Source organism: Hyperolius riggenbachi, chromosome 10 (genome assembly GCF_040937935.1).
Source record: "Hyperolius riggenbachi isolate aHypRig1 chromosome 10, aHypRig1.pri, whole genome shotgun sequence".
Classification (NCBI taxonomy): domain Eukaryota; kingdom Metazoa; phylum Chordata; class Amphibia; order Anura; family Hyperoliidae; genus Hyperolius; species Hyperolius riggenbachi.
The window spans coordinates 243,160,581-243,186,231 of record NC_090655.1 but is presented as its reverse complement, the minus strand read 5'-3'; the positions used below and the strand labels follow the sequence as shown (position 1 = coordinate 243,186,231).

General features: G+C 49.0%; 2 protein-coding genes across 4 annotated transcripts in view; one reads left to right on the top strand and one right to left on the bottom strand.

The window, feature by feature from the left end:
* The window catches only part of LOC137537021 (gastrula zinc finger protein XlCGF48.2-like), a gene marked incomplete at its 3' end in the record, with an annotated part of 54,269 nt that extends 49,349 nt beyond the window's left edge, over positions 1-4,920 (bottom strand). Inside the window, exon 1 of the mRNA XM_068259177.1 lies at positions 4,834-4,920. The remainder of the gene's footprint in view (positions 1-4,833) is intronic.
* Positions 4,921-12,617: 7,697 nt separating this feature from the next.
* LOC137535079 (zinc finger protein 665-like) overlaps positions 12,618-25,651 on the top strand; it is a 34,732-nt gene continuing 21,698 nt past the window's right edge. The window contains exons 1-2 of one of the 3 annotated variants that reach the window (XM_068256866.1): positions 12,618-12,673; positions 23,368-23,463. In XM_068256866.1, coding sequence (XP_068112967.1) covers positions 23,368-23,463 — 96 coding nt within the window. In that variant the 5' untranslated portion in view covers positions 12,618-12,673. Of the gene's footprint in view, positions 12,674-18,290; positions 18,375-19,215; positions 19,272-23,367; positions 23,464-25,651 lie in introns of those variants that run through there. The other 2 variants (XM_068256865.1, XM_068256864.1) reach the window with 2 other exon arrangements.

The following is a 25,651-nucleotide window of genomic DNA, read 5'->3' as shown; positions in this document are numbered from 1 at the left end:
TTACACACCTTGCATTCAAAACAGGTACAGTAAAAGGGGCGTTAGCTTCAGCATAAGTTGTGCACAAATTATCCCTAATAGACTCTCCTACGGCGGTGACGTGCCCCAACAGGAGAGAAACTAACCACTAATCTAGCAGTGAAACATATCAAAAAGTGAAGCATGTTCAAACAATGAAAATTGTCCAAAAAAGAGAAAAAAGGGTTAAAACCTCAAACTAATGTAACAGTGAAGCATATTCAACAGTGAAACATATCCAACAGTGAGCCCTAGCTAGTCTAAAATTAAAATCATAATCCTTACCTGGTGCAGCTAGCCATAAATGGTATACACATTTGTTCAAAAGACAGCAAGCAATGGGCAGCACGCACAGGCTGCAAGTGAAGTGAAAGCTCCAGAGATATGCCCAGCCCCTTGGGGCCAAATGCATACCTTGAATACAAATCAGATGCAAATTATGTGCTAACACTGATCTAAATTCTAAAATTTGAATGCAAGCTGACACCCCTGGAGGCAGCTAGCCTGAAGTATACTTAAGTTTTGTACAGCAGAAGGAAATGGCAGCGCTTCCAAACAGACGCTGCACCTGAATTGACTACCTGCACAAGTATGCAGAGCTCGACTAACGGGCAGGTTACACACCTTGCATTCAAAACAGGTACAGTAAAAGGGGCGTTACCTGCACCAGGTAAGGATTATGATTTTAATTTTAGACTAGCTAGGGCTCACTGTTGGATATGTTTCACTGTTGAATATGCTTCACTGTTACATTAGTTTGAGGTTTTAACCCTTTTTTCTCTTTTTTGGACAATTTTCATTGTTTGAACATGCTTCACTTTTTGATATGTTTCACTGCTAGATTAGTGGTTAGTTTCTCTCCTGTTGGGGCACGTCACTGCCGTAGGAGAGTCTATTAGGGATAATTTGTGCACAACTTATGCTGAAGCTAACGCCCCTTTTACTGTACCTGTTTTGAATGCAAGGTGTGTAACCTGCCCGTTAGTCGAGCTCTGCATACTTGTGCAGGTAGTCAATTCAGGTGCAGCGTCTGTTTGGAAGCGCTGCCATTTCCTTCTGCTGTACAAAACTTAAGTATACTTCAGGCTAGCTGCCTCCAGGGGTGTCAGCTTGCATTGAAATTTTAGAATTTAGATCAGTGTTAGCACATAATTTGCATCTGATTTGTATTCAAGGTATGCATTTGGCCCCAAGGGGCTGGGCATATCTCTGGAGCTTTCACTTCACTTGCAGCCTGTGCGCGCTGCCCATTGCTTGCTGTCTTTTGAACGACTGTCTGATATAACTGAAACTAATGCACAGTTAGGTGACACGGGTGATGTTGTGTGGGGGTAGGTGACAGTGTTGCCAACCTTTCACGTTATTTTTTTACTGACAAATACCCAAAAATTTACTGACAAAAGATTTTTTTTACTGACAAAAGCCCCTGTGCCGCGCGCAGCGCGGCACTCCGAAAAATGGGCGTGGCCACGCAACAGGATGTGGGCGTGGTCATGGGTGGGGCCAAATATACATGATTTTAGTATTGCTGTAAAAGGTCTGCCAGGGGACGTTTGAGCTCTGCCATAGTGTTTCCCCCCTTTCCCCAAAATACATGTAATCTTACAGCAATTCACCAAAAATCCACGTAATCTGGCAGAGGTTCTTCCAAAATATAGATAATATGGCAGTGGTTCCCAAAAAATAGATGTAATCTGGCAGCAGTGATTCCCCCAAAATACACTTAATCTGACAGCAGTTCCCCAAAATACACTTAATCTGACAGCAGTGGTTCCCCAAAAATAGGTAGCCCCAGGTCTAAAGGTGTCCCCAGAATAGGTGGCCAGGGGTATAGATGTCCCCAGAACTGGTAGCCAGGGGGAGAGATGTCCCCAGAAGAGGTAGCCAGGGGTATATGTGCCCAGTATATGTAGGCAGGGGTACAGGGCCGGTTCAAGTCTGACACATATGAGAGGGCAGTCAAATGGGCAGGGGGCAACATGGTCGAGGAAATGTGCGGCGCGCGAAGCGACGAAAGTGGGCGCGGCAAGTAAATGCACATAATGACAGACAGCGTTTCCCCAGTAAATGCATGTAATGAGAGACAGCATTTCCCCACTAAATGCACATAAGAGACAGCGTTTCACCAGTAAATGCACATAAGAGACAGCCTTTCACCAGTTTTGTGGCTGGATAGTGTACTGGTTAAGGGCTCTGCCTTTGACATGGGAGACCAGGGTTCGAATCCTGGCTAGGTCAAGTACCTATTCATTAAGGAGTTCAAGGCAAGACTCCCTAACACTGCAGGGTGGCCTCTTGAGCGCTCCCAGTGGCTGCAGCTCTTGAGCGCTTTGAGTCCGACAGGAGAAAAGCGCTATACAAATGTTTGGATTATTATTTATTATTATTAAATGCACGTAATGACAGACAGTCTTTCACCAGTAAATGCACGGAATGACAGACAGCCTTTCACCAGTAAATGCACGTACTGAGAGACAGCCTTTCACCAGTAAATGCACGTACTGAGAGACAGCTTTTCACCAGTAAATGCACGTAATGACAGACAGCTTTTCACCAGTAAATGCACATAATAAGAGACAGCTTTTCACCAGTAAATGCACATAAAAAGAGACAGCTTTTCACCAGTAAATGCACATAAGAGACAGCTTTTCACCAGTAAATACACATGATAAGAGACAGCTTTTCATCAGTAAATACACATGATAAGAGACAGCTTTTCATCAGTAAATGCACATAATGGCATGTGTATATGTGCCCAGTATATGTAGCCAGGGGTATATGTGCCCAGTATATGTAGCCAGGGGTATATGTCCCCAGTATATGTAGCCAGGGGTATATGTCCCCAGTATATGTAGTAGGGGGTATATGTAGCCAGAGGTATATGTGCCCAGTATATGTCGCCAGGGGTATATGTGCCCAGTATATGTAGCCAGGGGTATATGTGCCCAGTATATGTAGGCAGGGGTATAAGTCCCCAGCATATGTAGTCGGGTATATGTCCCCAGTATATGTAGGCAGAGTATATGTGCCCAGTATATGTAGCCACAGGTATATATGCCCAGTATATGTAGCCAGAGGTATATGTGCCCAGTATATGTAGCCAGAGGTATATGTGCCCAGTATATGTAGCCACAGGTATATATGCCCAGTATATGTAGCCAGGGGTATATGTGCCCAGTATATGTAGCCAGGGGTAAATGTGCCCAGTATATGTAGCCAGAGGCATATGTGCCCAGTATATGTAGCCAGAGGTATATGTGCCCAGTATATGTAGCCAGAGGTATATGTGCCCAGTATATGTAGGTAGGGGTATATGTGCCCAGTATATGTAGCCAGAGGCATATGTGCCCACAATAGGTAGCCATGTGACCCCCCCCCCCCCAGCAGGAGGGGAGCAGCGCAGTGCAGGGAGAGCTGTGTGGGATCAGCGGTGGAGAAGGGTGGCAATCCCCCCCCCCCCTTTCCTCACCTTAGTGCTCTCCCTCCCTCGCTCTCCCCTCCAGAACTAAGTGCTGAGTGGCTGGCAGCGAACCGGAACTTACCTGCGTCTCGTCGCAGGCGCGGGATGATTTGCCGGTACTCTGGTCTGGTCCAGAGCAGCGGCTGCGGCACCAGAACTTCCGGCGCTTGGAGCGAGACGGAGGTGTGTTCCGCCCGCTGCCAAACGCCACTCAGCACTTAGTTCCGGACCCGGAGGAGAGAGCGAGGGAGGGAGAGCACTAAGGTGAGGGAAGGGGGGGGGGGGAGATTGCCCCACTTCTCCGCCACTGATGCCACAGCTCTCCCTCCACTGTGCTGCTGTCCTCCACAGCTCTCCCTCCTGCTACGGACACTACTGAATTCCTTACGGAATTCACGGCAGCTTAATTTGCAACAAAATTTACGGGCTGCCCGTAAATTTACGAGCGGTTGGCAACACTGGTTTGTATGCGGCCAAGCCTACGTGCACAGAAAGGCGAGGTCAGTCAGATTACCGGGAGGCATAGCAAAAGAATGAAGAGGACGGCACCTCATGAGGCTGGAGGAAGCCCCAGGTAAGTATAAATACACACATTAATCACGTCTTGGTTTTCCTTTAAAGGGACTCAGAGCTCAGTAAAAAAATTATACATACCTGTGGCTTCCTCCAGCCCCATCCGCCTGGATCGCTCCCATGCCACCATCCTCCGCTGTCTGCAGCGCCAGTACCGGGTCCCTGCACTTCCGTCAGTTGACTCCAGTCTGAGGTAAGAGAAGTGCGCCCTCTACGCATCTCTCCAGCAGCTGCTGGAGATATGCAAAAAGCGCACTTCTCCTGCATAGACTGGAGCCAACTGACGGAAGTGCAGGGACCCGGTACTGGCGCTGCAGACAGCGGAGGACAGCGGCGTGGAAGCGATCCAGGTGGATAGGGTTGGAGGAAGCCACAGGTATGTATATTTTACTTACGTTTACTGAGCTCTGGTACACTTTAACAGTTAAAATAGGAATTTAGGAGAGCAAAATTATTGCCAGGAGGGAAGCTGAAACCAATGACCCCAGGTCATGCTGGTCAGACAGCAGTGCAAGTCAGAAGGCTTCCCATCCCCCATGATCCCTGCCTGTGTCAGCAGCATCTGCAAGCAGACCTAAAACAGACAAGTGAATGCCAGGCTCAGGCTGGATGGGGGTCTGGGGATAATGAGGAATCCAGGACGATGAGAATCCGTTCTCCCTGATAGCAGCACCTGGGGTCAGAGTTTCAGGAAGGAGCTGGGTGAATGTACACACAACTAAGCAGCTACTGCAGAGCAGACAACGGGAGGAGTGGAGTCCTCTCTTGGGATCAGCCCAAACCTTTGTGCGCTGGGATATGCACTGATGGGCTTCGCCTGTCACTTCCTGCAGCATTCCTGTCAGCTCTTCTCTGCTCCTAAGTTCTCTTGGTAGAAAGAGGGGGTGGAGCCTGGCAGACAGGAAGAAAGGGGAGGCTGGAAGGGACAAAAGCTGCACTTCTATTGGATAGCTGAGCCGAGGGGCAGGACTGGAGTATCTCTGCCTCGCGGCCAGCTCTGCATTTGTCAGATGTGTAGCCTAGAGATGGGAAGTTCGGATCTTTTCAATGATCCGGATGATTCGAATCGGATCATTGAAGAGATCCGGATCTTTGATTCGAATCTCGGATCATTTTACTACCGGAAGCATTCGGGGGTGAAATGAACAGCAGGACAGGTCTGTGGACAGGAGAAGGGGAGGGAGTGGACACACAGAGAAGGGGAGAAGATGGACAGAGGGCAGGGAGTGGACAGAGATGGGAGGAGGGACAAGCAGAGAGCAGAAATGTTTGCACGTAATACCCACATGCTGCAATCATATGCTTTACATATATTTCACCTATATGCTCATCTGTACACTTTGAAAGAAAAGGTCGCACAGTGAAAGAAAGCATTCCCAGAAGATAAGTGCAGCTGTTTAGTGCCGAGTGCAGGAGGATTATATTGCCTTTCAATCACACTGTCTGCAAAGTTACTGAGCTATGCTGAGCCAAAAGCTTCCCATGTGTTCACTGTGCAGCACTATGGAACAGCCAGCCTATAATGGGCAGCACGTTATAGCCAGTATGTGTGCTGTACACATATCTGGCAGTGGCACCCAGGGTCGGACTGGGACACTAAGGGCCCACCAAGGGCCCCCCCCCCCCGATCCCCTCCTCCTATCCCCCCCCCCCCCCCCCCATTTTGGGCTCACATACACATGTACTCTAGAAATTTTGCATGAGTGAGTTTATGGTAGGGAAAAGATCGTGAGCACTTCTGAGGACAGCCTCCAATAGGGATATGTCCACATGTGGCGCGCGCAGCGCGCCGCAGCGAAAGTAAATGGGTGTCACCACGCACTGGAACATTGACGTGGTCACGATGAGTCATGGGCAGACTTAAAAAAAAAACCAAACACAACATAAGTAGCGGTGTTATTCACAGAGATTAGGTCCGGCCAGATACATTTTAGATAAAATATTCAAGTAGTTACATGCCTCATGATAATTCATCAAGTAGTCAAATCGCAGCAGATTTTCCGACAAAATGCAATCAGGTTGGCGGCAGATACCCCCACAACATGCAATCAGGTTGGCGGCAGATACCCCCACAAAATGCAATCAGGTTGGCGGCAGATACCCCCACAAAATGCAATCAGATTGGCGGCAGATACCCCCCAAAATGCAATCAGGTTGGTGGCAGATACCCCCCCCCCAAAAGTGGGCAGCAGTGACCAGAAAATCGTAATGTGGGCAGCAGACACCTGAAAATCGCAATGTGGGCAGCAGTGACCAGAAAATCGTAATGTGGGCAGCAGACACCTGAAAATCGTAATGTGTGCAGCAGACACCTGAAAATCACAATGTGTGCAGCAGACACCTGAAAATCACAATGTGTGCAGCAGACACCTGAAAATCACAATGTGTGCAGCAGACACCAGAAAATCGCAATGTGTGCAGCAGACACCAGAAAATCGCAATGTGGGCAGCAGACACCTGAAAATCGCAATGTGGGCAGCAGACACCTGAAAATCGTAACGTGGGCAGCAGTTACCAGAGAATCACAATGTGGGCAGCAGACACCTGAAAATCGTAATGTGGGCAGCAGACACCAGAAAATCGTAATGTGGGCAGCAGACACCAGAAAATCGTAATGTGGGCAGCAGACACCAGAAAATCGTAATGTGGGCAGCAGACACCTGAAAATCGTAATGTGGGCAGCAGACACCAGAAAATCGTAATGTGGGCAGCAGACACCTGAAAATCGTAATGTGGGCAGCAGACACCTGAAAATCGTAATGTAGGCAGCAGAAACCTGAAAATCGTAATGTGGGCAGCAGACACCAGAAAATCGTAATGTGGGCAGCAGACACCAGAAAATCGTAATGTGGGCAGCAGACACCTGAAAATCGTAATGTAGGCAGCAGAAACCTGAAAATCGTAATGTGGGCAGCAGACACCAGAAAATCGTAATGTGGGCAGCAGACACCTGAAAATCACAATGTGGGCAGCAGTCACCAGAAAATCGTAATGTGGGCAGCAGACACCTGAAAATCGTAATGTGGGCAGCAGACACCAGAAAATCGCAATGTGGGCAGCAGGCACCAGAAAATCGCAATGTGGGCAGCAGGCACCAGAAAATCGCAATGTGGGCAGCAGACACCTGAAAATCGTAATGTGGGCAGCAGACACCAGAAAATCGTAATGTGGGCAGCAGACACCTGAAAATCGTAATGTAGGCAGCAGAAACCTGAAAATCGCAATGTGGGCAGCAGACACCTGAAAATCGTAATGTGGGCAGCAGACACCAGAAAATCGTAATGTGGGCAGCAGACACCAGAAAATCGTAATGTGGGCAGCAGACACCTGAAAATCGTAATGTAGGCAGCAGAAACCTGAAAATCGTAATGTGGGCAGCAGACACCAGAAAATCGTAATGTGGGCAGCAGACACCTGAAAATCACAATGTGGGCAGCAGTCACCAGAAAATCGTAATGTGGGCAGCAGACACCTGAAAATCGTAATGTGGGCAGCAGACACCAGAAAATCGTAATGTGGGCAGCAGACACCTGAAAATCGTAATGTGGGCAGCAGACACCTAAAAATCGTAATGTGTGCAGCAGACACCTGAAAATCACAATGTGTGCAGCAGACACCTGAAAATCACAATGTGTGCAGCAGACACCTGAAAATCACAATGTGTGCAGCAGACACCAGAAAATCGCAATGTGGGCAGCAGACACCTGAAAATCGCAATGTGGGCAGCAGACACCTGAAAATCGTAACGTGGGCAGCAGTTACCAGAAAATCACAATGTGGGCAGCAGACACCTGAAAATCGCAATGTGGGCAGCAGGCACCAGAAAATCGCAATGTGGGCAGCAGGCACCAGAAAATCGCAATGTGGGCAGCAGTGACCAGAAAATCGTAATGTGGGCAGGTTGGTGGCAGATACCCCCCCCCCCCTCAAAATGCAATCAGGATGGTGGCGGGCAAAGATCGGCGGGGTGAGGCGGAAGCCACCCCCCTCCCTCACCTAGGGCCCCCCCCTCCAGAATTGCAGCCAGCGGCAGCACCGGGGAAGAATCACTTACCAGCATGACGGAGAGATCCGTAGCTCTGCGTGCCGCTGGCTGGTCTCTGTCTCCTGAACTGACTGTCCAATCACGCTCTCGCAGTACTTCCTGCGAGAGCGTGATTTGACAGTCAGTTCAGGAGACAGACCAGCCAGCGGCACGCAGAGCTACGGATCCCTCCGTCATGCCGTTAAGTGATTCTTCCCCGGTGCTGCCGCTGGCTGCAATTCTGGAGGGGGGGGAGCGCGGAAGGGGGCCCCTAGGTGAGGGAGGGGGGGGAGGCTTCCACCCCTCCCCGCCGATCTGTGCACAATGTCCCCCCTTCCTGTGCTTAGCCCCCCTCCTTTTTAGCTCTGGGGCCCCCAGGAGGCGGGACGGCCGGGGCCCACCGATGGGACCATCGGTGGTTCGGTGGGCCTGTCCGAGGCTGGTGGCACCCATGTCCCCTCTCTCTCATCTACCTGTCTCCCTGCAAGGCTGGCTCCCCTCCAACTCAACAATCCATCCCTGCTCTGCTTCCCGAACCCCGCTGCCCGCTGAGAGGGGGCATGTCGCTCCTGGCCCCACCCCTTTTGCGATCCGAATCACTCATTTTGATGATTCGGATGATCGACTCATAAAATAGATTCGGATCAAAGATCCGAATCATTCATGATCCGGACAACACTAGTGTAGCCATGAAGCTGCTGCTCGCGGCTCCACCCCCGCCTAAATATATTTTTACTGATGCCGGTGTAGTGAAAATTTTTGCTACCTATCATATTTTGCAACTTGCCATAGAGGACAGTGTATGACTGTGTAGGCGTGGCTCCTCTCTGTTAACACGCCTGTAATTTTTTGCAACCACAGATCCCATTGAGCTAGAAGGGGGATTGTTCCCTCCAGGGGGGTTATTAGTTGAGCAAGAGGGGGGATTGTTTCTTCGGGGGGTGGGGGGTTATTAGTTGAGGAAGAGGGGGGATTGTTCCCTCCAGGGGGGGTTATTAGTTGAGCAAGAGGGGGGATTGTTCCCTCCAGGGGGGGGTTATTAGTTGAGCAAGAGGGGGGATTGTTCCCTCCAGGGGGGGTTATTAGTTGAGCAAGAGGGGGGATTGTTCCCTCCAGGGGGGGTTATTAGTTGAGCAAGAGGGGGGATTGTTCCCTCCAGGGGGGGTTATTAGTTGAGCAAGAGGGGGGATTGTTCCCTCCAGGGGGGGTTATTAGTTGAGCAAGAGGGGGGATTGTTCCCTCCAGGGGGGGGGGGTTATTAGTTGAGCAAGAGGGGAGGGTTCTGTGTGAGAATAGGGTTTGGTTGGGTTGCATTTTCTGATACAGATAGGTTAAAGTCAATGGCTAGGTTGCACTTTCTGATAGCTATACGTATAAATAAGTGCAACCGGTTGCAAAATCTGATAAAGTTGCAAAAAATTTCACCACACCGCCCTGACTCTTACGGATTTCACGGGCGTGCAAAATTACCTCTATATTTACGGGCAAACGGTTGGCAACACTGGTAGGTGACAACCAATCACTTATGCACAGTGACAGCAGGCTGCAATGGTGACGCAGCCAGACACACACTACACTGTATACGGGTGTTGTGTTGCTACAGCCACACACCACACCACAATGCAAAAACAAAATATATATCAGTGCAGCCGGGTCAATGAAAGTCCACAAATTACTTTTGCGGTCAGGAAGAGTGTTTAAAAAAACTATGGAGAGGTCCCTAGCTGGTGTACTAGAAGAAGCAGAGCACCTAGGAAGCAGCTACACGGCACAATATCACAAATGCAGTCTATCTACTCAGGATAAGGCCTCAAAATGACTATTGGGGTCCCTAGTTGGTGCACTACAAGAAGCAGAGCACCTAGAATGCAGCTACATAGCACAATGTATACAGTACAGATTATTTACACTGTCCCTGTATATGCAGCACAGCAAGCAGCAACTCCGCTCCCTACAGTAACTAAGGCAGACTGTAAAATGGCAGCTGAGATTGTGCGTTTTATAGTAGTGTTGTCCGGATCATGAACCATTCGGATCTTTGATCCGGATCTTTTTTGTGAGTCTAATCATCCGGATCATCACAATGAACGATTCGGTTCACAGTGGATGTCTGGAAGAAACAGGAACTGCAGCTTCTGCCAGTGCTGTTAAAGAGAATCTGTATTGTTAAAATCGTACAAAAGTAAACATACCAGTGCGTTAGGGGACATCTCCTATTACCCTCTGTCACAATTTCGCCGCTCTTCACCGCATTAAAAGTGGTTAAAAACAGTTTTAAAACGTTTGTTTATAAACAAACAAAATGGCCACCAAAACAGGAAGTAGGTTGATGTACAGTATGTCCACACATAGAAAATACATCCATACACAAGCAGGCTGTATACAGCCTTCCTTTTGAATCTCAAGAGATCATTTGTGTGTTTCTTTCCCCCTGCAGTTCTCATGCACTGAAGTTTCAGGCTGCTCGTTTCTTCCTGCAAACAGCTTTGCCCTTGTCTGTAATTCTTCAGTATGTGAAAGCCCAGCCAGCTCAGAGGACGATTTATCCAGCTTGTAAAAGATAAGAGAGAAGAGAGAAGCTGCCCTAATCTAAATAATACACAGGCAGTGTGCATAGAGGGGCCTGGAAGGGGGAGTTCATAGCAGAACCACAACACTGAAGAACTTGGCAGCCTTCCAGACACAGGCCGACAAGTCTGACAGGGGAAAGATACATTGATTTATTACAGAGACAATGATAGTATAAAGTGCTGCAGTGAGCTAGAACACATTAGAATAGCTTTTGGAACTTGTAGGATGATAAAAAACAGGATGCAATTTTTGTTACGGAGTCTCTTTAAGGCAAAAGGGGCATTTGCCCTGGGTCCCCTGACTGTTCCAGGGCCCCCCTCGCCCCCCATGTCTGTCACAGTGCTCTGTTTTTTAAGAAAAGCTGCGCCGGGTGCCTTAATTAGCTTGCAGTGTCATCATGGTGGGCGGTACCAGCTATTCAAATTCTTTCCTCCCTCCTGTGTCCCTGTCGGCCAGCCTCTTCATTCTTCCAGCTCATTACAGCCAAGGAAATGATCCCGTGCCTCCAGCCAATAGCAAGGCACTTCCTTAGCACTGCAGAGCAGGCAGCCTTGCTATTTGCTGCTCGCAGTGCTTATCTTGGTAGGGGGCGGGTTTGAGAGTTAATAGGCATTGCTTGCTGTGTGACGTTTTGTAGCTTCGCCCCCACAAGCATGCAGTATTACTACTAATGGTTAATTTGCATATATTCAGCAGTGGTGCCTGGGAGATATCTCGAGCTCACTCCAACCTGAATTATTGCAAATTCTTTCTGTTTTAGGAAAGCAAACTTTTGTTTTTCGCAGTATTACTAGTGAGCGAGATTTACTGTACCCCAGCCAGCATCAGAGAGGCTGCACCAGACATTCAGCCTGCCTGACAGCCAGGCTATCAGCAGCAAGCCAGCAGAAGTAAGCAGCCAGTTTGCCAGCCAGCACACACTTGCAAGTAAGCCAGCAGAAGTTAGCAGCTGCACAGCAGCCAGCCCTCACCCCCAGTCTGCTTCCCTAGTAAAATGATTCAAAGATTTGGTTCAAAGATCCGGATCTTTTCAATGATCTGATTCGAATCATCCGAACCCTTGAAAAGATCCGGACTTCCCATCTCTATTTTATTGGGGGGAAGTGGCCGGGGTGGTGATCAGGTCGGTCCCACCCAACTTCAGGGTGAAGGGTAAAAGATTGGCCCTATGGGAAAGTATAGGGCTGGCATGAGCAGCAAGTGCTGTTCACTGCTAAGGTGAGCTGGCAAACTGCAGAAGTTTGCCAGGAAATGTAGCTCAACCGCCTAACACCGATAGGCGGCGGCGGGTTTAAGTGGTTATTACATGGAAATGGCCGCTCATTCGAGCGGCCTTTCCATGTAAGTTCACGGAGGGTGTCTCCGTGAACAGTGTGCGAGCCGCCGATCGTGGCTCGCACGCCTAATGTAAACACGCGGGGAAGAAATCCCCGCTGTTTACATCATACGGCGCTGCTGCGCAGCAGCGCCGTAAGGCAGATCGGCGATCCCCGGCCTCTGATTGGCCGGGGATTGCCGGCATATGATAGGCTGAATCCTATCCTTCAATGCGCAGGACGGATATCCGTCCTGCGCAGCTTTGATCACGGAGGGGAGGGAGGTAAGAGGAGGAAGCGCCGAGAACGCTGCGGAGGGGGGCTTTGAGAAGCCCCCCCCCCGCTAATCCCAACTAGCCGGTGGCGATCAGACCCCCCCGGCAGGACATCCCCCTAGTGGGGAAAAAAGGGGGGAAGTCTGGTCGCCCCAGCTGCCACACGATCTGTGCTGTGGGCTGAATAGCCCACGCAGCACAGATCTTCCCAAACACCCCTGGTCCTTAAGTGGTAGACCAGCGTTTATCACCGGATGTATTTTACCAAAGTAATGAGCAAATGTTGTGCATGTTGTGCATACAATAAAACAGCTTGATTATTAATACTGCTGTTTCAGCCGAACTAGAATTGCTGTTATTGGATTGATGTTGTTTCTGCATCAAGGCTGAGCACCCAACATCCACGGCAAGGTGTGCCTATCCACAACCAGATACTGTAAGTAATGAGCAAAGAAATGTTACATTGCATTGATACTGGACTAGTGACTATTATGCCCAATGACGTTGTACTCCTACATGATGATCCTTATCTGACTAGAATGTTCTTGAGATGTTTCCAGCGAGAAATGTTTCTTATCTGACCTTGTACATGTAGCTGCTGTATCTAGTTAAGACTTCTTATCAGCAGCTAGTACAAAACCAATGCATCTGCAGGTGATCATGTATTAAGTTTCATCTCAAATTTTGGGTGGTTACTTTGCAATGTGAACATCAGGGCAGTTTCTAGGCTAAAATACCCCCAGGGCGAGGGTGTAAAATTGCGCCCCCCCCCCGCACGCGGAGCTAGGTATGGGTGTCTGCAGTATAGGTTAGCCAGGTCTAGTTGCACTCAGTATAGGTAGCCAGCTATAGGTCTCCCCAGTATAGGTAGCCAGGCATAGGTGCTCCAGTATAGCTTCCCCCAGTATAGGTTAGCCAGGTAGGTGCCTCCAGTATAGGTAGCCAGTATAGTTGCCCCCAGTATAGGTTAGATAGGCAGGGGCCCCTAGTATAGGTTAGATAGGTAGGTGTCCTCAATACAGGTTAGCTAGGTGGGTGCCTCTAATAGGGAGCCAGAATAGTTGCCCCCAGCATAGGTTAGTTAGGTATGTGTCTCCAATATAGGTAGCCAGTATAGTTGCCACCAGTATAGGCTAGCTAGGTAGGTAGGTAGGTGCCCCAAATACAGGTTAGATAAGTAGGTGCCCCCAGTATAGGTTAGATAGGTTGCTGCCCCCAGTATAGGTTAGATTAGGTAGGTGCCCCCCAGTATAGGTTAGATAGGTAGCTTCCCCCCAGTATAGGTTACATTAGGTAGCTGCACCCCAGTATAGGTTAGATTAGGTAGGTGCCACTGCCCCCCAGTATTGGTTAGATTAGGTAGGTGCCCCCCAGTACAGGTTAGAATAGCTAGGTGCCCCCCAGTATAGGTTAGATTAGGTAGCTGACCCCCAGTATAGGTTAGATTAGGTAGCTGACCCCCAGTATAGGTTAGATAGGAAGCTGCCCCCAGTAAAGGTTAGATTAGGTAGCTGCCCCCCAGTTTAGGTTAGATAGGTAGCTGCCCCTAGTAAAGGTTAGATTAGGTAGCTGCCCCCCAGTTTAGGTTAGATAGGTAGCTGCCCCTAGTAAAGGTTAGATTAGGTATCTGCCCCCCAGTTTAGGTTAGATTAGGTAGCTGCCAGTAAAGGTTAGATTAGGTAGCTGCCCCTCAGTTTAGGTTAGACAGGTACCTGCCCCCAGTATAGATTAGAAAGGAAGCTGCCCCCAGTATAGGTTACATTAGGTAGCTGCCCCTCCCCCCCAGTATAGATTAGATAAGTAGCTGCCCAGGTAGGTAGGTAGGTAGGTAACCCCCCCATAGTGGAGGGTGGAGCCAGCCGCAGGGAGGGCAGCCCGACCTCTCCCTCCCCTCCTCTCCGGGGCCCCCCTCCATGCTCCCCCCTCCGATGCAGAGTAATTGTATCAGGAAGCGCTAGTCACAACTTACCTCCCTGCATTCCACTCGCCGCTGGACTCCTCTCTGTATCGACGCTGATACACACGCTGCTTCCGGCTAAACAGGAAGCAGCGTGTGTATCAACGTCTATACAGAGAGGAGTCCAGTGGCTAGTGAGCGGCGAGTGGAACGCAGGGAGGTAAGTTGTGACTAGCGCTTCCTGATACAATTACTCTGCATCGGAGGGGGGAGCATGGAGGGCGGCCCCGGAGAGGAAAGGAAGGAGAGGTCGGGCTGCCCTCCCCGCTGCTGGCTCCACCTCCATTACAGCGCCCCCCTTGCCAATAGCACTCAGGGCGCTGGCACGGGTCGCACGGCCCTAGAAACGGCCGTGGTGAACATGTTATCAGTATATAAGAAAGTACACAGTGAATAAATCTGAGTGAAATATTAAAAGGAACTGTGTCTATTGTGTTATTATTTCACCCCGGTATCAGATAATAATCAAGGGTCTACCTTATGTGTGGAGGGAGTAGAGATGATGTTGGCTGTTTCTGGCTCAGCCACACGCAGGATGGGTTGATTTGAAGGATTTGAAACTCCCTCTCTTCTGCCACACCCTTCTGACATCACTGCTCTCCAGTGACCAGGAGCTGGGCGAGTTCATAGAACCCACTTTAAAGGACAACTGTAACGAGTGGGATATGGAGGCTGCCATATTTATTTCCTTTCAAGCAATACCAGTTGCTTGGCTATCCTGCTGATCCTCTGTCTCTAATCCGTTTAACTTTAGACTGTGAACAAGCATGCAGCAGATCAGGTGTTTCCAGCATGATTAGCCACATTCTTGTATCTGGTGTTATTCAAACACTACTGCAGCTAAATAGATCAGCAGGGTTGCCATGCAACTGGTATAGTTTAAAAGGAAATAAATATGGCAGCCTCCATATTTTTCTCACTTCAGCTGTCATTTAAATGTGCATACAGAAACAGAACATTTATATTGCGCTTTTCTCCTGGCGGATTAAAAGCGACAGAGCTACAGCCCCTAGGACATGCTCTATAGGCAGTAGCAGTGTTAGAGAGTCTTGCATACGGTCTCCTACTGAATAGGTGCTGGGTTACTACACAGGAAGAGAGGAGATTTGAACCCAGGTCTCCTATGTGTCTGTCTGTATGTCCTTCTGTGTCCCCCCTCCCCCGGGGATTGGCCACATGTGCAGCAGCACATGCCTTTTAAGCGAGATGGCGTGTGTAGTGGCATGGCATGCGCAATGGCCAGAAATATTGTGCATGCACTCCTGCCCTTCACAACGTAGAACTCACAACCAGTTAGCGATGTTATTAATGGTCAACTGAGTTCAGGTGAATCCACAACAAAGGCAGCCGTTCAGTGATAGTCATGTCACTCATGGAGACAGGTGACAGGTATGGAAGTCTCTGATTTGCTAGCCATGATTTTCGGCTAAAGCAGGATGTTATCACAGCAAAACAGAGCTTTGCAAATCTATCAGCTGATCAAACAAATATTATGCTTCTCCATGAGTTCTCCTAGACACAGATGATCATTACTACAGCAGTTAGCCTTCTCAAGACAAACTTACTAGTGTTGTCCGGATCATGAATGATTCGGATCTTTGATCCGAATTTCTTTTGTGAGTCGAATCATCCGGATCATCAAAATGAGTGATTCGGATCGCAAAGGGGCGGGGCCAGGAGCGACACGCCCTCCCTCAGCAGGCAGCTGGGTCCTGGAAGCAGAGCAGAGATGGATCGCTCAGTTGAAGGGGAGGCAGCCTTGCAGGGACAGGTAGATGAGAGAGAGGGGACATCAGTGCCACTGCCAGATATGTGTAGAGCACACATACTGGCTATAATCTGCTGCTTATTTTAGGCTGTCTGTTCCGTAGTTGTGCATAGGGAACAAATGGGAAACTTTTGGCTCAGAAGCACAGCTCAGTAACTTTGCAGACAGCGTGCTGGGCTAGAATGACAGGGCAGGCACTGTGATTGCAGGGCAATATGATCCTCCTGCACTCGGCTCTAAACAGCTGCACTTAACTTCTTCCTAAATTTATGATGAGTGTTGGAGGTGAGAAAAGGACACATTGGGGAATGCTTTCTTTCACTGTGAGACGTTTGCATTCAAAGTATACAGATGAACATATAGGTGAAATATATTTAAAGCATATGATTGCAACATGTGGGTAATGTGTGCAAACAAACATTTCTGCTCTCTGCTCACCCCTCTTCGTCCACCTCCTCCCTTCTCTGTCCACTCCCTGCCCTCTGCCCATCTTCTGCTGGCAATGTGTACTACTACTCGCACACCAAATATCACTGTTGGCAATGTGTACTACTACTCACACACCAAATATCACTGCTGGCAATGGGCTCTATTCTCAAAGAGCCAAAAGTACAGCAAAATTTTACCGCTAAATTCCCGCCAGCGGTAAACTCCGCATTTTTTCAGCATTCACTAACATTTTCCGCATGTTTGCCGCATGCGGGAAAAAAGATGCGGAAACAGCCATTATTCATGCGGGAATCATGCGGTGAAAAGGTCGCATGAGAAAGTGTTTAAAAAAAAAAAGTTAAAGTCCAGCAAGCACAGCCCTTAAGCCTCCAGACTTCATTAAAGTCAATGGGATGCGGAATATATCACCTACTACTTGTAGGTGATAAAAAATCGGTAATTAACGACGAAATGGTGCGCCTGAACATTTTTGAGAATTGATCTTTTATTGCGGAAAATACCGACTTTGCGGAAACTTTTCCGCATGAATCCCGCAGTTTTACCACACTTTTTCCGCATGCGGGAAAAACATGCGGAAAATTTAGAGAATGCAGAATTGACGGTATTTTGGGTGCAAACTTCCCGCATGTACTTTACCGCATGCGGGAAGTCTTTGAGAATAGAGCCCATTGTGTACTACTACTCACAAACCAAATATCACTGCTGGCAATGTGTACTACTACTCACACACCCTCTATCAGGCCCAGTGCACACCAAAAACGCTAGCAGATCTGCAAAATGCTAGCGTTTTTTGGAGCAGATTTTCAGAGCAATTCTAGGCATGTTTAGAGACGTTTTCTAAACATGCTAGTGGTTTTAGGAGCGTTTTCGGGTAGCAGATTACACATATTGTTACGGGCCCGTTCACACCTATAATCGCAAACTGCCAGCAACTACCGCCGGCGTTTTGCGGGAGTGATTTTCCCACGATTAACACGGAAAAATCACTGGACACTGCGGCGGTTTTGGAGCGACAATCGCTAAATGCAAATCGCCGGCAAACTGCTGCATGAAACACGTTTGCAGTTATCGCTAACCGCAAACGCGGCAGTGAGAACACTGCCATTTGCAACAATGTGTAGCGGTTTTTACTAAACTGCTTGCGGTTTGCCATGAGTGGGAATCTCGTGATTCCCGCTCAGGTGTGAATGGGCCCTAAAAGCTGTTACTGAACAGCTTCTGTAACAAAAACACCTGGCAAACCGTTCTGATGTAGCGTTTCCAGAGCGGTTTGCCTTTTTCCTATACTTTACGTTGAGGCAGAAACGCTTCTGCAAACTGCAAACGTGCTGCAGGGCCCACGTTTGCGGTTTGCTAAAAACCTCAAACCGCTGGTGTGCACCATCCCGTTGAAATACATTAGCCAAGCGGTTTCACTGGCGGATGCGGTCGGCGGATTGCTCCTAAAAATAAATAAAGCTCTGATTTACAGAATACCCAGCATGCTCAGGGAGAATCACATGGGCAGGCCATAAAATGTTAACTTAACTCTGGGGGTTATAAGGCCCCTTGCTTGATAAACCTCTCTCTTTCGGTGGGGAAAGGTTATCTTATCATTCTGCACAAGTCTACATATCATGTCTTTAAACAGAACTAAAAGTAAAATATATCAAAGAAGTTGACACATAGCTTGCTATACTGGTTTGCTATAAAAGTAGCCAGCCTTGAACTGAATGTACAGTGCAGGGAAAGTCCCCTCCTGCTAGTGTTGTCCGGATCATGAACGATTCGGATCTTTGATCCGAATCTTTTTTGTGAGTCGAATCATCCGAATCATCAAAATGAGTGATTCGGATCTCAAAGGGGGCGGGGCCAGGAGCGGCACGCCCCCTCTCAGCGGGCAGCGGGGTCCTGGAAGCAGAGCAGAGATGGATCGCTCTGTTGGAGGGGTGGCTCCCCTCCCCTCCTTGCAGCCAGGGACAGGTAGATGAGAAAGAGGGGACATGGGTGCCACTGCCAGATATGTGTAGAGCACACATACTGGCTGCAATGTGCTGCTCATTATAGGCTGTCTGTTCCGTAGTTGTGCACATTGAACAAATTGGAAACTTGGCACAGCTCAGTAAGTTTGCAGCCAGCGTGCTGGGTTAGGACAGCTGCCCTGTGAATGCACTGTGATTGCTGTACAATATGATCCCCCAGACTCTGGTCTAAACAGCTGCACTTCACTTCTGGGAATACTTTGGGGAATGCTTTTTTTCACTGTGCTACGTTTGCATTGAAAGTCAACAGATGAACATATAGGTGAAATGTATGTAAAGCATATGATTGCAGCATGCCGGTATTGTGTGCAAACAAACATTTCTGCTCTCTGCTCATCCCTCCTCCCTTCTCTGTCCACTCCCTGCCATTTGTCCATCTTCTCCCCTTCTCTGTGTCCCCCCCCCCCCCTTCTCCGTCCACCGCTGTCCTGCTAGTTATTTTACCCCCGAATGCTTCCTTAGTAAAATGATCCGAGATTCGGATCAAAGATCCGGATCTTTTCAATGATCCGAATCATCCGGATCATTGAAAAGATCCGAACTTCGCATCTCTACCGGCTCCTGCTAGTCATTTCACCTGGTTCACCCTGGTTCACTAGTAAAATGATCCGAAGATTCTATTCAAAGATCCGGATCTTTTCAATGATCCAATTCGAATCATCCGGATCATTGAAAAGATCCGAACTTCCCATCTCTACTTCTCATCTCTAAAACGTACAAAGTTACAAGTAGGAGGAGTGATCACAAAGGCAGGAAGTGATGTGGCTCATAGACAGGAAGTGATGTAACACACCAGGAAGAGAAGTTGTAGGAAGTGAAGAAAACATTGCTGGAAGAGGTAATTGTGTGATTCTTGTTATATATTGAGCAGAGCAGAGGTCAGGATGGACATACTTTGTTACAGAGGAGGTCATAGTACACCTGTCACTATCCTGAGCATCCCCCTTGAAGTAATTTCGATACAAGAGACTTTTATATAACTGTTGTGTTTGCCAGTTTCCTACAGTCCCCTCCCCTCACATGTGACATGGATTATGGTTGTTATCTCACCTTACTATTAATAATTCAGCCACATCACAGAGCCAAAAGACATGCACATCCAGAATAGCCATGGCCCCTCTGTAACTCGCCCACCCCCTGCCCAGCATTGTCATTATCCTCCAGTATGTAATGATTTACCGTGCCCCTCTCTAGTAATGCCATTTCCCCCCAGTATAGCCATGTCCCCCAGCATTGCCTTTATCCTCCATCATGTAATATCCCACACCTCAGTAATGCTATTTCTTCCCCAGTGTAGCTATGTTCCCAGCATAGCCATTATCCTCCAGTATCTAATGTAGGGTGACCATATTTTGATTTCCAAAAAAGAGGACAATCACAACAGCATGTGGGCGTGGTCATGGGTGGGGCCAAATATACAAGACCTTAGCAGTGTGCTGTCCAACTTCGCGGGCATGGAAGGCCGGTTTTTTTTTCCCCAGACCACATGGTGGTGGAGGGCCGGCCGACCACAAAATGCAATCAGATTTGCAGAAGATTTCCCCACAAAATGCAATAAAATCACACAGGCAGGTGACAAATGACAATCATGATGAGACTCCAGAGAAGAAAACCATGCTAGTTAAGCACAATGATTTAGTATTCTGGCAGAACTGGATGGCTGTATGTCTTCTGTTCAACCTAAAACTGTAACTGCTGAGAAAAGACAAGTTATACGTGCTGTACTGAACGTTTTACCATTCATTTGCCCATACTGAAAGCTGGATATCTCAGTGATTTAACTGAACACTTTGGGGTTAATTTAACTAACAAAGGTGTTTGTGATGAAGTGCAGGAAAACAGGAGGCTCTGCCAGTCCCTCACACAAGTCAGAAAGCAGCCCTCCTGGAGTCTAGGGACTGTCAAAAACTTTTCAACTTTTTTAAGGCCTTATCCACACATACAGTCATTATAACAATGGGGAGAGACCAGACAGATATTTGCCCAGGGACCCTCCAGGCAAGCTCTGCATCATGCTGTGTATATTTACAAGCTTCCTGCCCTCTAATTGCACTTTTATCAGCTAGCCAAGTGTTTCACATAACCTTACAACAACAAACCTGAATACACCAGACCTGCCCTAAATTACTGAATGAAAGGCTGCCTGGGGGGGGGGGGAGATTGCCCCCCTTCCCAGTCTGCGCCTGACTCACACACTGAACAAAGCTGCTCTTCTGCAGCTGGGCTCCCTCTGCTCTGTGTTCAGCTCTTTTCACCCTTCCCCCGGACATTTCCAAATCCTGGGAGGACAGCCTGGACAGGTCGTAAAAAGTGGACCTGTCCAGGCAAAAGAGGACACCTGGTCAGCCTAATCTAATGTTCCCCCCTCAAACCCCAATAACGTTATTTATCCCCCAGTATTAGAGTGACCTGACGTCCCGGATTGCCCGGGACGCGTCCCGGATTCGGGGTCTGCTGCCCCAGGCTTAATGAGGTCCCGGGAAACGTCCCACTTTCAGCAGCGGGACGTCCCGGCCTTGGGACTCTGGCCACTCTCTCCTCATGAACTGGCAGCGGCGTCTATAGACGCCGTGCCAGTTCATTGCCTGCAGCCCCGCTCCTGCCTCCTCTTCCGGTGTCTGTTCCGACACCGGCAGGCGAGCAGGGCTACGGCAAGATGGCTACTAAAGCCCTGTACTGGAGACTATTTGTGTCTCCAGTACAGGGCTTCGGGCGCCATCTTGCCATAGCCCTGTCAGCGCGGGAGATATGCAGGGGGAAGGTGGTCCCGGGAGGAGCGGGCCAGAGGCCGGAGACTTCTGCCAGGTGAGTAAATGCTTTTTTTCCAGGTGAACTTTGCCCGCATTGCGTTTCTTTTCTGGTGAAATGTTTGCCCACATTGCTTTAATTTTCTGGTGAAATGTTTGCCCGCATTGCGTTTATTTTCTGGTTAAATATTTGCCCGCATTGCGTTTATTTTGTACTGACATGTTGCCTGCATTGCGTTTATTTTGTACTGACTTGTTTGCCCGCATTGCGTTTATTTTGTACTGACATGTTTGCCCGCATTGCGTTTATTTTGTACTGACATGTTTGCCCGCATTGCATTTATTTTATACTGACATGTTGCTCGCATTGCGGTTATTTTGTGCTGACATGTTGCCTATTGCATTTATTTTCTGGTGTCTGGGGTAACTGTTACTGCATTTATTATTTAATGGTCGTAGATGGCTATGTTTGCTGCTTTGTGGTTACGGTATACTATTAGCATCACACAGTTTCTGCATAGTGTTGGGCGAACATCTAGATGTTCGGGTTCGGGACGAACATGGTCGCGATGTTCGGGTGTTCGAGCCGAACTCCGAACATAATGGAAGTCAATGGGGACCCGAACTTTCGTGCTTTGTAAAGCCTCCTTACATGCTACATACCCCAAATTTACAGGGTATGTGCACCTTGGGAGTTGGTACAAGAGGAAAAAAAATTAGCAAAAAGAGCTTATAGTTTTTGAGAAAATCGATTTTAAAGTTTCAAAGGGAAAATTGTCTTTTAAATGCGGGAAATGTCTGTTTTCTTTGCACAGGTAACATGCTTTTTGTCGGCATGCAGTCATAAATGTAATACAGATAAGAGGTTCCAGGAAACCTCTTATCGCTAACCCAGCAGCAGCACACGTGATGGAACAGGAGGAGGGCGGTGCAGGAGGAGAAGGCCACGCTTTGAGACACAACAACCCAGGCCTTGCATGAGGACAAGAAGCGTGCGGATAGCAATTTGCATTTTGTCGCCATGCAGTCATAAATGTAATACAGATGAGAGGTTCAATAAACAATAAACAGTAATTGGTGTTGTCCAGAATGCGCACAATGCGTGGGTCGCGTTCAATGCAGTCCTAGGCCGAAGAGGTCATAGCCTAGGGTCACAAAAACCTGTTTATTTGGGCAATTTCAATGGTGGCGAGTCTGACGTACATAAATCGCAGCAATGGCCGTTAGCAACATCTGAATCTCACGAAATGTCTCATGCAGGTAGAAGACATATTGTTAGACTTGGGCTCCAAAGATGGGTTCCCTACATCTCTGCAAACCAGAGTTACAGGGCTCCAAATTTGGTAAAATCCCCCATAGGCTTTCATTGGGCCTCCTATTTACAGTTCTAAAATCTCACATCTTTTCAAAGGGCAATTGCTCAGCAGTGGCAAATTTTCTAGCATTGTAGGGACCCTTAGGGGGAACATGACTGGTGAGTTTCGGGCCCCTAGGCCAAAGAGGTCATAGCCTAGGGTCACAAAAACAGTTTGGCCGAACACCATCAGATGTTCGGCCGAACTCGAACATCACCCGAACAGGGTGATGTTCTGCAGAACCCGAACAGTGGCGAACACTGTTCGCCCAACACTATTTCTGCACACCCATGATGCAAAGTCTCGTTTGTCCACATCATGGCGTAAACACTGCTTTCTTATGCCTCGCTGTTATATCATTACGTTAGCTCCGCCCATACAATGTCATGGCCACGCCCAGTTTTCGCCCCCTCCCCCCAGTCTTCGTCGCTGCGCGCTCCTCAGTCCTCCCCACTTTTCGCCGCGGCGCGCTGAGCGCGCCTCCCCCCCCCACGCCCCCTCCCCGGCCCCGTCCCAGGTTGGACCCACAAAAATCTGGTCACTCTACCCAGTATAGCCATGTCCCATCTGTGTCCCCCAGGATTGTCATTATCCTCCAGTATCTAATTTCCATTGCCATGTGAACCACAACCAATTCTGGGTATGACTTCGGTCGCACTTGGCGAAATAAAGATTCAGATTGCTATGGGGACGTGTGGTGCTAATGAGTAAATAGGTGGTACTCTCCTGACATTAGTAATGGTAAAACTGCCATGCACAGGTAGCCTGTTACTGTTTTTTAGTGCATAACATCCATTTTTCATCAGTCATTGTGTATGTGTGTTTCCTACAGATGGATCCAATAACAGAAACCCACCAGAGATGTACAGGTCCTCTTTATTCCTGTGATTGTCTACAGGAAGATCCCACCATCTCCCACTGTTATCAGGTAAGTGAGGCTAAGGTTAGGTTCACACTAGCCATAAAAGCTCCCCAATCCAGTGGACTGGAAGCGCATGTGTTATACTTGCAACAGAGCGGGGGCTGCGGATGCTCACAGAACCAGTGCAAGCCTGCCCATTCCCACTAGGCTGTTTCCCTCTCTGTTCTGCATCTACTCACCTGTCTTCTGTGTCTTCTCTGCCACCGTTCAAGCTCCCCACACCTGCTGACCAGGCATACTCAGATGTACCAAAATTCGGTTCGGGTACATTCGAATTTGGGTCCGCATGACATTCGAATTCGCCTTCGACCACGAAATTCGGTTCGAATTCATTTTCGGTTCGGGGTTACGCCTCAAAATTCGGTAAAAATTTGTGTTCGCGAATTCTGTGTTTTTTTTTAAAGGGAATTCACATTGAAATAGGTGTACTTCAAAAAAAAAAAACTAAAAACGTGACGTGTGGCACTGGCAGCAGGCAATGCATTGTGTGGACCCTGGCGGTGGGACCACTGACAGCATGAGGATAAATACAACAGTAGGAGGATAAATACAGGAGCAGCAGGAGGAGGAGTGACGTGTGGCACTGGCAGCAGGCAATGTATTGTGTTGACCCTGGCGGTGGGACCACTGACAGCAGGAGGATAAATACAGCAGCAGTAGGAGGGGTGACATGTGGCACTGGCAGCAGGCAATGCATAGTGTGGACCCTGGCGGTGAGACCACTGACAGCAGGAGGATAAATACAGCAGCAGGAGGATAAATACAGGAGCAGCAGGAGGAGTAGTGACGTGTGGCACTGGCAGCAGGCAATGCATAGTGTGGACCCTGGCGGTGGGACCACTGACAGCAGGAGGATAAATACAGCAGCAGTAGGAGGAGTGACGTGTGGCACTGGCAGCAGGCAATGCATAGTGTGGACCCTGGCGGTGGGACCACTGACAGCAGGAGGATAAATACAGCAGCAGGAGGAGAAATACAGCAGCAGCAGGAGGAGGAGTGACGTGTGGCACTGGCAGCAGGCAATGCATAGTGTGGACCCTGGCGGTGGGACCACTGACAGCAAGAGGATAAATACAGCAGCAGTAGGAGGAGTGACGTGTTGCACTGGCAGCAGGCAATGTATTGTGTGGACCCTGGTGGTGGGACCACTGACAGCAGGAGGATAAATACAACAGCAGGAGGAGGAGGAGGAGGAGGAGTGACGTGTGGCACTGGCAGCAGGCAATGCATAGTGTGGACCATGGCGTTGGGACCACTGACAGCAGGAGGATAAATACAACAGCAGCAGGAGGAGGAGTGACGTGTGGCACTGGCAGCAGGCAATGCATAGTGTGGACACTGGCGGTGGGACCACTGACAGCAGCAGGATAAATACAACAGCAGTAGGAGGAGTGACGTGTGGCACTGGCAGCAGGCAATGCATAGTGTGGACCCTGGCGGTGGGACCACTGACAGCAGGAGGATAAATACAGCAGCAGGAGGAGAAATACAGCAGCAGCAGCAGGAGGAGGAGTGACGTGTGGCACTGGCAGCAGGCAATGCATAGTGTGGACCCTGGCGGTGGGACCACTGACAGCAAGAGGATAAATACAGCAGCAGTAGGAGGAGTGACGTGTTGCACTGGCAGCAGGCAATGTATTGTGTGGACCCTGGTGGTGGGACCACTGACAGCAGGAGGATAAATACAACAGCAGGAGGAGGAGGAGGAGGAGGAGGAGTGACGTGTGGCACTGGCAGCAGGCAATGCATAGTGTGGACCATGGCGTTGGGACCACTGACAGCAGGAGGATAAATACAACAGCAGCAGGAGGAGGAGTGACGTGTGGCACTGGCAGCAGGCAATGCATAGTGTGGACACTGGCGGTGGGACCACTGACAGCAGCAGGATAAATACAACAGCAGTAGGAGGAGTGACGTGTGGCACTGGCAGCAGGCAATGCATAGTGTGGACCCTGGCGGTGGGACCACTGACAGCAGGAGGATAAATACAGCAGCAGGAGGAGAAATACAGCAGCAGCAGGAGGAGGAGTGACGTGTGGCACTGGCAGCAGGCAATGCATAGTGTGGACCCTGGCGGTGGGACCACTGACAGCAAGAGGATAAATACAGCAGCAGTAGGAGGAGTGACGTGTTGCACTGGCAGCAGGCAATGTATTGTGTGGACCCTGGTGGTGGGACCACTGACAGCAGGAGG